At 41.2% G+C, this 15195-nt stretch overlaps 1 protein-coding gene across 4 annotated transcripts in view; it reads right to left on the bottom strand.

The window, feature by feature from the left end:
- Nucleotides 1–2481: 2481 nt before the first annotated feature.
- AFF3 (ALF transcription elongation factor 3) overlaps nucleotides 2482–15195 on the bottom strand; it is a 557646-nt gene continuing 544932 nt past the window's right edge. For all 4 annotated transcript variants that reach the window (XM_082427229.1, XM_082427230.1, XM_082427231.1 and 1 more), the window contains 5 exons: nucleotides 13733–13804; nucleotides 11609–11702; nucleotides 9438–9487; nucleotides 9075–9298; nucleotides 2482–6149 (listed from right to left, as the gene is read on the bottom strand). In XM_082427229.1, the coding sequence (XP_082283355.1) occupies nucleotides 6028–6149; nucleotides 9075–9298; nucleotides 9438–9487; nucleotides 11609–11702; nucleotides 13733–13804 (562 nt within the window). In that variant the 3' untranslated portion in view covers nucleotides 2482–6027. The remainder of the gene's footprint in view (nucleotides 6150–9074; nucleotides 9299–9437; nucleotides 9488–11608; nucleotides 11703–13732; nucleotides 13805–15195) is intronic.

Genomic DNA, 15195 nt, shown 5'->3' with positions numbered 1-15195 from the left:
TGTTAATACTGCCATTTCACCCCACAAATAGGCCCCAGAGAGAGCTGGTAATGCTAGGAAAGCATTCTATCCCTAAAGATGGGTGTGTTAGGTGCTTAGGATTTTTGACACCTCACCTACGTGGCTCTATTTCAGGATTCGTGATCACTCACGCTGTAGATGAAGGTAACAGAGGAGACTCAAAGAATGTTCTTTAAAACAGGGGTCCCCAACCCCCAGGTCGCGGACCGGTACCGGTCTGTGGCCCGTTAGGAACCTGGCCGCACAGCAGGAGGTGTGCGGTGGGCGAGCGAGGGAAGCTGCATCTGCCTGCCGCTCTCCATCGCTCGCGTTACCGCCTGGACCATCTCCCCGCATCCCGCCACCATCCGTGGAAACACCATCTTCCACGAAACCGGTCCCTCGTGCCAAAAAGGTTGGGGACCGCTGCTTTAAAAAGAATACATACGTTTGGCTACTGTGGGTAGATGCTGTACAGTCAAGTAATGCACATTCCTCAGGGGTAAGTATTTTCTTTGCTCATTTGGGCATCTAGAAGTAAAGACATGATAAATACTGGGGAAAAAAATCAGTTCTGTTTTACGAAAAACTGAAAAAGCACTGGAAAACAATACGGAAACTAGAAAATGGTGATTACTTTTATAACCAAAGAGCACTGTTTGAAAATCCTAAACATTGGTACTATCTTACATCATAGTTGGATATAAATATTTTCTGATGAGCTTTTCCTGTGTTAGAAACGAGTGGAAAAACAAGTCCTTGATTCAGCTTTTCAGGTCTCATCGTTACTTCCTGGTGCTTAAAGACAAATGCTGATCCTTGTGTTGACTGGCAATTAGTAATTCATCCCTTAGATCAATGTGTTTAAAATTGGCTATACGAGGTGGATTTTCAAAGTAACACAGAGGGATTTAATCCCTTGATTCCCATTACTTGAGTCAGAGCTGTGAGTCTAAATCCCCTTGTAGCCGACCCCAAATTCACCCTCTGCTGCCTCAGAGTGCCAATTAAACAAAATAAAAACCAAAACCGTGGTCAGATGTAATTCGTTTGAGAACAGAGTTTTATCATTTTCCTCATGCCAAGCAAACAAATGGACCCGTCTGATGACATATACAGAAGAATGCAGTTTGGACAAAGAGAACACAAATCTCAAGTCTGAGCATTTCTTGTGCTATCTGTCAGGAAGCTGTAATATTGAAAAACTGTGCTCTTCTGGGAATGGGAAGACAAGGAAATAAACTCTGGCTCCAATTTGTTGGAAATGCAGTTTATGTTGTTGGTTTTTTTTTTTTTTTCACTTTCATTTAAAAAAAAAGTATTTCAAGACTCCACTTGATCCAGGTTTCATCGAAAATGGGTTACTTCTTAAAAATAGGATTCTGATGGGAACAGACTTCAGCTGAGTAGTAGGCAAAACTGCATAAGGGAAAGACAGTTCTTGAAAGACTATTGGGCGTTTCTTAGCCCAAACCACCTCTGAAAGAGTATTAAGCTCAGTGGTCTCTGGAGCAAGCAAAGCCAAGGACCCCGTCCAGGTCATCTTTGGGATGAGGAGGTCTCCATGGTGACCGGAGCTAGGGTTCTGCTGTCGTATTTGAATCTAAGGATACAGGCTGGGTAAAGTGAAGTAACTGTTTTGTTTCTGTGGCTGTTTCTGCTTCTTTGTTTAGTTTAGTTTGGGGAGAAGGGGAATGAAAAAGGAGGGAGAGAAGAGTAAAAAAATGAGGTTAACAAAAACCCCTCCCACATCGGGGGGGTACATCATGAAAAGCCACAGGTCTAATATTTCTGTCTTCGTTAGTTCAAAATTCTCTCATTTCACTCAACCAAATATTGCCAACATTATTCCACCATGTTGGTTAGAGATGGAAAAACCAGGTAGACACAAGTCAGGTGATTAACTTCTGTCATTATGGAATGTTGAGTCAAACAGTGTCCCAGGGCTACTGGTTGGACAGGCATCAGTAAAGTCATCAAAATAAACCCCTCAAGCTTCCTATGCAGCGTTTTCTGGGACACTGGGGGGTGTGTTCTCACACATGCATGTGCGTGTGTAAATATGCTGGGAAATGGGAAAGACAAATAGTAAACGATACTTACAATAAAGGAAAACATACTATTTACCCCCATGAAAAATATCAGACTTAGTGACGATAATCTGTGGAAGCTCCATTTAAAAATTTTATGGGGAATTCCCTGGCGGTCCAGTGGTTAGGACTCTGCTCTTCCACTGCAGGGGACACAGGTTCGATCCCTGGTCAGGGAGCTAAGATCCCGCATGCTGCACGGTGCAGCCAAAAAAAAAAAAAAAAAAAAAAAAAAAATTTTGTGAAACAACAAGGTCCATTCTAAAGAGATTATGAACTGGGGACCAGAATGCTTATTTGAATATATTTTTGATTCTGAAGTTTCCTTGTAAAAATATTCACAGAAATTGGTGGACATTTTTTTTTTTTACGTACAACTCAATGCCTCTCATTTACAACATAAATCATTTAATGTAACATTTGCAACCTTAGAAAGGCAGACATAGTTAATCCAAGTCAGTTTATAAATTCCAATTTCACATGGATTAAAAACTGCAGATAAATTAAGTCACAATAATATCCTGTACATGCATTAAGGCTGGTGACTGCTAGAGTGTCTTGGGTATCTACAGACAGGAAATCACACACAGATTACTGGGTCTGAAGGGTGTCTACATCATTTAAAAAAATCTTGCTTTTTTTTTTTTTTTTTTTGGTGATACAGATTTCAACAGTAACTCTGGAAAACTGTGAAAAATGTTATTTAAAAATATATATGTATATACTACTGCACAGTTTCAAAGATGTGGTTCATAAATAAGGTTGGCTGCACTGATTAATTTGATAACAATTACTGCACTTCTGAGGTGATTTGAACACGTAGTGACTTATACTCAATATTAGGCACTAGTCATATCCTTCAGGCGTACTACAGTTTTATGTTAGCTGTATTGTACATATATATTTTTAAATGTATGCATTTATACAAACTGTGTATTATGTATGGGATGTCAGAAATGTACACATCACTGTTATATAATACACACATCATTGTTGCAGATACGAGGGTACGTTTTAGTGCAGAAGGCTCATTGCATTGATTCCATGTGTTCAATCTAGTACACAATTTGTCAACTCTTCAGATTTTTTTTTCCAGTACATTCCTCTTTAGACAGTGGGTCCGAGTTCCCCTTTGTGATTTGAAAGTTTCCAGAAATGTGTTTTAACCGAACCTCTCTTTCCAAGCACAATTCTGCACATTAGTCTGATCTGTGTCGAATGGTAACAAATCCCACATTTTGATCAGGAATATATTTGGGTTCCTCTCTTTCAAAGATAACTCTAACAATTGTGATCCAGGTCCGTTCAGGTCATGGAAGGATAAGGCCAGTTGAACTTGTACTGAACTTCTGATGAAATAATGTCCTCAAATAGAAAAAAATGATGATAGACATTCTACGTTCAAATGGGAGACTCTCTAGAAGGATATACAGGAAAAGGATGAGCAGTGTTGTCTCTGGGGAATGGGACTGAATACTTCCTACTTTATACTTCTCTGTATTGTTCAAATTTCTACCATGAGCATGTATGACTTTCATAACCAGAAAACACAAGAAAGATATTTCTACTTTGAACAAAGCTAACTAAAAGAAACCAGCAACAATCAGAAGATGCTTCCTTATCAAAAGCATCAATGCCAAAGCAAGGAAAAACCACTGCCACCACTGCCCCCCCAACATGCTCTACCAATGAAACAAAAGACACTGAGAATGGCGTGCTGTGACGGCCCCCAAATGACCAGTTTCACGTTTTGTTGGAAACGCGGCTCACCGAGTGCTGATGTGGTGCTGCTGGCACAACTAGCCAGAGGCCACCTGTGTGTTTAAATGGGTTTCACAGGTGAGCACATCACGTGAACACCACCACGAGGCCTGAGACTGAAAGGTGGGCAAGACCAGAAAAGCATCCCAGGGATGCACCAAGGACCCTGGGGGCCATCCCTTTATGTGAGAGTCTGAACATTTCATCAGAATTCAGCAGGAGTGAGTACAACTAAGCCTCAGTCTTCCAAACAAACAAAAAAAAAAATTAAAAATTTCTTAAGTTAGACTCCAGTGGGATTGGGAACTCTAGCAACAATTAGTGAAAGGAATGTCAGAAGCACCTCAGTTGAATAAATGTAAAAAAGAAGTACTGTTAATATTTCCAGATGCTTGAAGGCCAACGTCAAATGCAAATTGCACAAAGCCTTCACTTGTTCATGTAAATGAATTTCAAATCACCAAAGCTATTCAATCATTTGTAAGGTTTTAAATCAGCGCTTAGAGCTAGGGAATGACAGCAATCTTATTTCCCACCTACAGATCAGGCTGACAAAGATATTAACATTGCAACCAAACCAATAAGACCATCAGTATCTGTTATAAACGTTTTGTGTTACCATCACCTTGAAAAGTGGATTGTTCCACATATCACATCACCTTTCTCGGGCCGTCTTGGGGCAATTTTGTCAAGTGAGAAGCCTCAAGGTCATTATTTTTGTTTTTAAAGTATAGGGAGTATATCCTCTTTTCCAGGAGTTTTTCTTTTTTTTTTTTAACCAATATTTTTATACCCAAATATATTTAATAAGAAGACCAAATCTAGGGTATGACGAGAGACAATAAAAGAAATAAATTTCAGACAAAAACTGTAAACAAAGATGTCAAAAAAACTAAAATGTAAACTTAATTAAAAAAAAAAAGAAAAGAAAAGAATCAAGGGCAAGACGGAAACATACCAGACTGGTCGTTGCTACCCCAGACAGAACCGCGATCCTTGCAGGAATAACTTATTCTGTAGAGTAAGCAGCTTGCTAATCAAAGCCTGCAACACATCGCCCAGATCAAAATGCATTCAAGGCCCACAGTGGCACTTTCTCCAAGAGTGAGAGGATTAGATAGAATCATGATAGCAAATAGTTCTTGACCTGATAAGCAAGAGAAACAGATCCGAGTGAAGGGACATCCTAGGTAATGTCCTCATCAGGCCAAGAAAACTGGTAAGAAAGCTATCATGGAAAGAAAAGACTAGAAAAATATCGGCCGACAGACACCATGTGGCTCCACAGCCCCTGGGTCACAGTGGCAGGAAGAAGAAACACATGTGCCGGGCGGGCTCCTGGCGTGTGCAGAAGATTTCAGTTACTCACTGAGCCCCCAGAAGCAGTTGTTACTGCTTTCATGTTGGTGAAGTTTCAAAGACACTGAGGTTTTACCAGATCTCAGCGTTATGGTCATACTGTTTTGGGGGGCAGGGCAGGGAAGGCCCGTGGGAGTCAATTCACTTGCTTTCTAACACGTTTAGTTGACGGTAAAGTTGGCTGGAAGGGGCAGGTACTAGACAAAAGGCAGGGTATTTGGTAACATGCAATCTAGTAAACGTCCAGCACAAAAATAACTGACTTATTTTCATTATTCAATTACCCATTAATACACACAATCAAAAAAATAATAATTGGGGGAGAGTATATTAATACTGAAAGTAATCAAAAGTATAAGAACTAAGATCATCTTAACTGGCAGTCAAGCTTTTGGTGTGCTGTATTGCACCTGGTTCACTAACCCATGAGATTTTCGTTGAATGTTCTAAGAAGTCACGGTTTAGCTTTGAACTAGAAAGTGTGTGTGTGTGTGTGTATGTGTGTGTGTGTGTGTGTGTAAGCGTGTTTTCTCTAATCAGAAACGTCTGATCACTTTGTCTAGCCTGGGAGTATGGAAACTAGACAAAGAAAACGTGTTCTAAAGAGCTGTGTATCTTACACGCTTACACAGGCAGCTTTTCTACACCCACACATACAAACACACATGCCCTGGGAGAAAAGACCATTGTTCGATGCTGAGAAAATATTCACCGCCGTTTGAGAAATGCTGTGGCTGGGAACTTCAGGAGCACAGTGTCCAGAAATGTTGAGCCGTCCGTGGAGACAAGAGTGCCCTCCAGCCCGAAGGCGGGGCCCCTATGTCAGGTGGGTGCTGTTCCGCAGCCAGTGCAGGCCCTGCTGGGAGTACTGGACCAGGTGCTCCATGCTGCTGTGCAGGGTGACTGGCCCCATGAGCAGGTCCAGGTCACTGAAGAATTCTAGGGGACAGAGAGGGTCGTTAGAGGGACACACACTTGGTCCTCTTTATAAACCAAGCCTTCTCTGTCCCATCACTTGACACGCGCTCAACCTAACAAAATAAAGCCCCCGAGAGCTCACCTATATCCCAATAATCCCTCAACTGGCGACTTCTAGTTCAAACGAATGACATTTACAACACTGAATTTAATGGATGCTGTGTATTTTACATGTCATTTTTTCACTGTTCTGTAAGTACATTGATTTTAATAGATTTAACCTTCATGTTTAAAATATATACATGTATATAGACAGAGAGGAAAAATATGTATGTATTTTACTGAAATAATTCTGAATAAACAAAAGAAACATGGCATGGCAAAACCCAACCCAACCCAAATGAATGGCATTTATTTAGCCAAAGAGCGAAGAAAATGTACTTCCTCAGGCTGCATTCTCCTTGTGCAGTAATGCGTCCCACCCTGAACTTGGCCTGCAGCTCTCCCATCCCTTATACTGTCCTCAGCTGTGCTACGTGCTGAGCCCGTGGGGGGAGGGTGGGAGTCCGATGGAGGAGGCTCCAGGCTCCTGGACACAAATCAGAGATGGGTTTTTCTTTCTTTTTTTTTAAAATTTAATATTTATTTATTTGGCCACACCGTGTGGCATGCGGGATCTTAGTTCCCTGACCAGGGATTAAACCCGGGCCCCCTGCAGTGGAAGCACGGAGTCTTAACCGCTGGACCGCCAGGGAAGTCCCTCTTTTTTTTTTTTTTGGAGCATCCAGCTTGTTTAAATTGTCTTTTATTTTTATTTTACTGAAGTATAGTTGATTTACAATGTCGTGTTAGTTTCAGGATTCAGTTATATATCTATTCTTTTTCAGATTCTTTCCCCTTATAGGTTATTACAAAATATTGAGTACAGTGAGTTCCCTGTGCTATGCTGTAGGTCCTTGTTCACAGATGGGTTCTGAAACACCTCTACTGAGGTCACCTTCTAGTCCTTGGACATTCTCTGGGTTTGTCCTTGCCTTAAATATTTATTACTGCCGAGGCACTACACTAGGTGCAGGAGGGCAGAGGCAGGGAGCACATCGAGATGAAGAATGTGTAGGCTCTGCCATCGCAGAGATCACGGTTTGGTGGCTCATAGAGACGAATCAATTCACGTGCCTGCCAGGCTGCCCTAACTGGACCACTGAACAGCACTCCTTGAAAGTAAGAGGCTGGGAGTATTCTTTCAAAGGTGCTCTCGTACGTGCTGAATGAGGTCCGGCTGGGGAGGCTCCGAGAAGAGCCAGGGTCCAGGTGGCCAGGAGGACAGTGCGGCAGGAGGTCAGGAGAAGAACAGGGGAGGAGGGGCAGGTCTGGGGAAGCCATGAGGACTTTGCACTGGATGTGCAGCTCTGCTGAGGGACGTCTGGCAGCAGCTGGCAGTACCATCTGGAGCCTGGCCTGCTCGGGCTCTCCCAAACTGGCCGCGGACATTTGTACCTTTGTCCCTTCTGTTTCATCTACTTGTGACATCCACCCCACTCCATCTCAGCCACTCAGTTACTATTTGCTTTTCAAAACGCTGTTCCGTGCCAGCTCCTTTGGCGAGCCTGCTGGCCTCAGCCCCTGGCACTGACCTCCTTGGCACCCCACTGGATTTTCAGGGTGCATCACCGCCGCACTACTGTTATGTCCTGTCTGGTTTCATTATCAATTTCACGTACTCAGGCCTATCTGTGCCATTGGTTCCTTATCTCATCATGGACATCCTGATCTTAGCCTCAGAGGCACATGTTACCATGGGAACAAAATTTGCATTTAATGGTTTGATAGCTCAGATTTACACTCTCACAAAGCACTGGAGAAAGAGTAGTAAATTGGTATAATCTTATGGGAGAAAGTTAATAACATATACCAATACATATCTTAAAAGAATCTATACCTGTTGACCTCCACATTCTATAACTCCCTCCTATGACAGTAATCAGAAATATGAACAATTGACATGAGGATATTTATCGTTAACGTTATTTGTAACAGTGGGAAAAAATTGGAAGTAACACAAATGTCCAACAACAGGGGAATGGTTTGAGAAATCATGATACTTATGATTGCATACCTCTATATTGAAAGTATTATAGAGTCGTCATAAAAGGTGTTTCTGAACGAGTTAGTGACATGAGAAAATGCCTGATATAATGTAAAATGAAGAAAAGACGGGATGTAAAACTGTATATATCCTATGATCTTATTTTGGTAAAAATCATGCATATTTGGAGAAAACGAGAAGAAATTTCAAAAGGTTGTTTTTTTTTTTTTCCGTAGAATGTTAATAGTAGTTATTTCTTAGTGACAAGATTACGGATGATTAAAAAATTTTTTTCTCTATAGTTTTTTTGTACTTTACAAATTTAGCCACAGTAAACATGCATTCCTTTTGTAATGAGTAAAAACAAACATTATTTAAAAAGTAATGCAGCTTACCCATAAAACACGTTTGTTTTCAGTTGTAAGCAGCTATCACTTCAATAGCTAGTAACATTCCTACTCATCAGTTAATTAATTCATCCAGTATTTCAGACCCCCAACTGTGTTCTAGGCACTACGCAGGTCTTAGGAATACAGAGTTGAATAAAATGAAATTCCTACCTTTAAGGAGCTCACTGTCCGAAGGAAAAAAACGTGTGTGTGTGTATCTATATAATTTATATCTGTATCATTGGTACCTATATCATCTCTATCTCCATCTCTATCTCTGATCTTTCCCACAGTAAAGATAAAGGTAGGTAAAAGGCACGGGAGGCCCTGAGTGAGGGGGAGAAGTCAGGCAAATTCACACAGTAGGTGACAGCTTCTACTATTTCTTCTTCGCCCGCTGATGCCCAAGGATCAGGGTGTCTCCCTGAGCGGTGGCTGAACTACGCACGTGCTCCCCAGAGGCGCACACACCTCTGTTCTCCTTGGCCAGGTTGTCCGCCATCTCCCAGTAGTCATAGCTGTGCAGAATGCTGTTGGTGATGCTGACGTGGTTGGCTGCCATCTGGTGGATGCGCTGTGGGATGCTGACGATGGTTGACGGGGACAGGGCGTTCCCATTGGAGAGGCTCCCCTGAGAGCCCACGGAGCTGGTGGGGGAGGGGTTGGGAGACATGGGGGATGGGGTGCCAGTGCTCCTGGAAGGGGGAGAGCATAGGAAAACAAGGGGGAGAGGTTGGTAGGGCAGCCCCTCAGGGCACTGCAAGCAGAGGAGCACCTTACCCAGCGTCATGCAACATCTCATTTATCACCTTCACTTTGGAAAAATGAACTTACTTTCCACTGGCCCCCCACGGAGATGGGGCTTGGGCAGCTTTAGATGAATTCTGCAGGAAAATAAAAACATTGTCAGTGAGTACCATCTGCTTGAGTTTAAACAGCCCACAGTAACATGTTCTCAGGTGACCGTTGAGAGAAGTAATGGCTGACATTGTAGATAAAATGCAGATTCACAGAAATTGGATCTGGGGAGTTTTTAATTACTAGGCTATTGGCTTCCTCTCTGGAAGATAGTGGGAGGCAGCTGCCCCCTCCCACTGACACAATGAGAATATCTTATTTTTAAACGTAGGGCATATTTGCAGAAACTGTTGACATATATTTAATGCCTGAAAATATATGAGACATCAACTGTTACCATTTTAACTTATGAAGCTTAAAAGTATTTCTCTTAAAGGAAGTTGCTCTTGAATGTTTCTAAAAGAACAGATTAAAACGTATTTCCTTAACAATAGTGAATTCAAAAATTCTGATTTATTTAAAAGTCTGATATAGGATACGTTGCATGAGCCAGTTGTTTGCATCAGGCATTTAAAAGACATTTTTGCCTTTGGCAAGGAAAGCTTCTAAATGTACAGATAGATTTCCTCCCTGAGAGCCCAATAATGCTTTCTTGGACATAAGTCTATGAGACTGTTAAGGAGAAAATGGACTTTATAATATTGAATTTTCCCTTCCAGAGACAAGAAAATAGCCTCAGCCTGGTTCCCCAGAGACAAAGTGTTTCTTTTGGTTAAAAAGAACTTTATGAAGTGGTGACTGATTTTTAGTTTTTAGTGGAGGTGTTATCAAAATGGTAAGAAATGGCCTTACACGTGAGAATTTTGCAAAATTGCCTTCAGGCCTCTTCCACTACCACTAAAGTCTTGTGACTATAAAAAAAAACATGGGTGGGGACAAAGGCCTTTTTTTCAGAGCCAGCTGTACTGGTAAAACTCATTTTTTATGGACCAATTATCCTTGTTTCCTAAAGGTTTCATAATCTCTGAACTTAAAGTAGTATTTAAATAGCCTTTGATTTAGGGTATCTACCAATACCTTCTAGGGGAGAAGCTCTGATATTTAAGCTGTATTCTCTATTCATTCTGTACAGTTTCATGGACTGCTTACAGACATTAAGAACATCTTGGATCCCTTAAAAGTTCTGCTGTAACCTCTGTGGCTTACAGAGTTCAGATTCCTTCTTTATTCAAGCGTTTTGCTAGACTGTAATAACTCTCTTTAGTATTAGCTCTTGGATTCTAAATTTTTGAAAACTACTTATCTTGACCTTAGGCGCCCAAAGTAAAGGGAAAGGCTTAGTGTCAGTACTTGTCATTATGACTGACGACCGTCAGTGGACCAAGACAATGGCTTAGCACCTGGTCACTGCATGCATGACCAGGAAAGAGACAGCACGCTGGGTGGACATCGCCCGCGGAATGCCCAGCACAGCCGGCTCATCTGAGATCATCTCCAAGAAGTGGAGCTTGGGGATTAAAGATCGAAAATGATGGTTGTGTATCTGACAAACAGCCGGTGGAGGTAGAAATGGCGTAATTTCTTGTTTCCACAGTCAAATGGGCAGCGAAGAGGCCCAGAAATCTCAGATGAATTATTCACAACAGTACATCAGAGGCTTTCTGGTCTTTTTCTCCCCCTTTTTTTCATTCTCCCAGTGAAAATGACTTCATTCCCTGAGATAGGTAAAAGTTATTAGCATGGTTTGCAATTCTATCCTTATACGTGCACATTGTTACTGTTCTAGCACCTCTGGGTTCTAACAAGCCATTTCTTACCATTTAAAATAACACCTTTATGAAAAATTAAATTAGCTACTGGAGATAGCTAAGAGGAAGTTCTAAGGAGTTACTTCTCAGAGGAAGAAGTTCTAAGTGAACATGAGCAATTTATGTTAGCTATAAAGATGGATTTGCTAGGACACTGGGATAGGTAACGGGATCTTCCTTCACTAGAGGCTATAAAAATACTTGGACACAGGCAGAGGGATAAACTAGATGGGCCCTCAAGGCCATCCTCTGAGCCCTGAACACCACGAGTATGTCATAAATGGGGTTCGTGTGGATATCAGCTCCTGTATTATCCCCAAAGCAATGGATTCCACCTTGAAAATGTCCTTGACAGGGAGACAACTGGGTACAACATGTTGCCTGTTAGCCAGACAGTACCTTGAAATAGTCGATAAGTGCTTTTGAATACTTTACAGCGTGATCCCTTTTGAGTCGAAACATCCGCCAGTACAGGAGAGCCAGGCATCGGTAACTGCAGCAGAAAAAGAGAAATAGGCCCCGAAAGTATGAGTGGGCCCTGTGCTAACAAGACTTAAAAACAATCTTGCTGTTCCAGATGCACTCAAGGTCTATAGCACAGTAGGCATCTGACCTTCCTATTTGTTCAATGTTAACTCAAGATTTCAAGGAGTTACTCCATAAGTATATCACTTCATATAAAGAAATATGAATACATGAAGAATATATATAACTAAAGAATATAAATATGAAGACATAAAGCAGCTTTATTGCTTCTTTGTTGGGACTGAGGGGCTTGTCATTTTCTTCTTCCACCACTAGGAGACAGTCTCTCTCCATGAGAGGAGGGAGGAAGCTCTAGCACACAGCTCTCACTGCTTACTGGGTGCATTTCAGGGCACAACTACCTTATTCTGATTTGCCTTGACACCCTGGACTTCCGGCAGCGGCTTTGCTAAAAGAATAGCCAGCCCTTTCACCTGTTTTTATTCCCTTCACTACCACTGTACTAGACTATAATTAGTTCAAATAAAGTAAAGGATATGAATGTATTCTATAAAAACAATACTGGGAGTAGTCACTATTTTATGTTACAGTTTATATATTTGTTATTTACATACTAGTATTCTATTTTATATAATATTAACTAATCATTGTTAATTTATTAATCCTAATAAGGAACTTAAAGTTCAAAAAGAGCACAGAAAGCATTTCCTGAGCCATACTCACTTTTTTTTTTTTTAACATCTTTATTGGAGTATAATTGCTTTACAATATTGTGTTAGTTTCTGCTTTATAACAAAGTGAATCAGCTATACGTATACATATATCCCCATATCTCCTCCCTCTTGCGTCTCCCTCCCACCTTCCCTATCCCACCCCTCTAGGTGGTCACAAAGCACCGAGCTGATCTCCCTGTGCTATGCGGCTGCTTCCCACTAGCTATCTATTTTACATTTGGTAGTATATATATGTCAGTGTTACTCTCTCACTTCGTCCCAGCTTACCCTTCTCCCTCCCCGTCCTCACCATATCCACTTTTCCTTGGTGCTTTCCGCTCCTAATTATTTGCTAACTCAGACCTGGTGTTGACATACTAGAATACCAACATACCAAATACAACATAGTAGTCTCTTAAAAATTTTTTTTCAATTTTAATTTTTCAATTTATTTTTTATTTTAATACAAGTTTTAAAGGTTACTTTCCATTTACATTAATTACAAAATATTGGCTCTATTCCCTGTGTTGTACAATACACCCTTGACCAAGAGTCTCTCTTAGCAAACCAAACTCCAGAGGATGTGATGATGCAAAACTACTGCAGACCCTCTCTTTTGTGTATGTTGCTGTTGTTGTTGTTATATTATTTTGAGATTCGATTCTCCAACTTGCAGATCAGGTTCTAAAGTGGAGTTATGAACCATCAGAGAAAAAGACATTTTGGCTCCCCATCACAGGAGGAACCAATAGAGAGGGGTCCTGCGATTTGAGGGAGTGCTAAGGAGACGTCATGGGGAAAACTATTATTATAATCATGATCATTGTCATCATTATAGAAAAAACCCCTATTACGTGTTGATTAACATTTAAATATTGCTTTTATTATCAAAGTGGAATGAACTGCTCCTCAGTTTAATGTGTTGAGAACTTGAGTGCATCATCTTGATTCAGTTCTACTAATCCCACATGTAAAGAGACAGATGAATTATTTTGATTGCCTCTTAAATGTTAAACACAAGAGATTACATTTGGCACAATTCACATTCAAATGATTAAAACACAGACTTACCTGATTTTAAGACACACACACACACACACAGAAAAATGGGTCCTTGTGCCATGGACCTGTTGGTTTTCAATCACTGTGAATTCACCTCATGCACAGGACAGCAGGGTGCAGTCTCTCCCTGGCCACCATGAGAACTGCCTTTGGTTTGGTGGGTCAGAAGCGCTAGGAAACCATCATGCGTTTCAGCACCTGGTTTGCCAGTGAAGATGCACGAGGCTGGGGAGGCTATTTTAAGCTGATGTGATGCACTTACCATAATGCAGCCAGCTGTTTATCCTCTGGTGTGGCATTGGGGCCTGAGTGGGTTTTTAGTCTCATAGCATATCTTAAAAAAAAAAAGGAAAGAAAAACAAAAAAATTAAAGCTTTCTTATTAACAATGGAACATCTTCTAGGATGGAAGGTCTCTCTGCCCAATACTTAGTTTTTCATAGTGCTTGCTGACAGTTCTTTCTTAGAAGCCAGCTGAGGCTGCCCCATTTTTTCTAAGCACGACATGATTGTCATGACTAGAAAATGGCTTTTATGACCATCTAGCAACTTTCTGCTCTTTAACAATACCAGTCCAAATGCTACAGATGGTCAAGAGTGGTATCAGTTCAAGCATTATCCACGTATACAGTGACACATCCATTTTTACAAATTCTGATTTATGGCTGAGTGGCTGACAAGATGGGAGCAAAGGTCAATCCTTCCAGGCCAATCTCCAGAAAAATTTTTATTCCTTGTACTCAGATGAATGCTTGGATTTATTCCTTTTTTTATTGTTATGGAACTCTTTGACAGTAGTATAACTGTCCTGGATGCATAACTAGTAGATTTGATGAACTTTACTCAATCTCACTTATTTCTCTGAACCAGAGGTCTATGGCCGTTCCTTTCTCCAATAATATACCAAGTTACTTGCAGACTCTTGGACAGAGCTGAGGCAGTATATGGAATGGTCAGGGAGTCCTGGGTTCAAGTCCTTATAGTTGTGAGAACTTAGACAAATTAACAGCTTTAAGCCTCCATTTCCTTATTTATAAAGTAAGATGAGTACTGCTGATCCCATAGCATTGCTGTGAGGATTAAGTGAGAGAGTGTTTGTAAAGTTCTTGGCACAGTGGGCTGGCTTATTGCAAATTGCTCAAGAAATGATACTGTTATTACACTATCTCCACAGCATGCAGACTTGTAGTGTTTTTTTTTAAAATTTATTTATTTTTGGCTGCGTTGGGTCTTCGCTGCAGTGCGTGGGCGTCTCACTGCAGTGGCTTCTCTTGTTGCGGAGCACGGGCTCTAGGCGTGCGGGCTTCAGTAGTTGTAGCACGCAGGCTCAGTAGTTGTGGCTCACGGGCTCTAGAGCGCAGGCTCAGTAGTTGTGGCGCACGGGCTTAGTTGCTCTGCTGCATGTGGGATCTTCCCAGACCAGGGCTTGAAGCCGTGTCCCCTGCATTGGCAGGTGGATTCTTAATTACCACGCCACCAGGGAAGTCCCTTGTAGTGTTTTTGAGTGTATCTCTTTGCTTAGTTTTCATAGTGGTTTCTCCGGGTATTACAAGTTACATATGTGACTCATCACAATTTATTGGTATCAATATTTTCTACTTTGCTTTAAGAGCTGAAACCTTACTTCCATGTCACCGCTTTTTTTTTTAAATAAATAAATAAATTTATTTATTTATTTATTTATTTTATTTTTGGCTGTATTGGGTCTTCGTTTCTGTGCGAGGGC

Source organism: Balaenoptera physalus (genome assembly GCF_965194825.1).
Source record: "Balaenoptera physalus genome assembly, chromosome: 15".
In the NCBI taxonomy this organism is placed as follows: Eukaryota; Metazoa; Chordata; class Mammalia; order Artiodactyla; family Balaenopteridae; genus Balaenoptera; species Balaenoptera physalus.
This window is presented reverse-complemented; position numbering and strand designations above follow the sequence as displayed.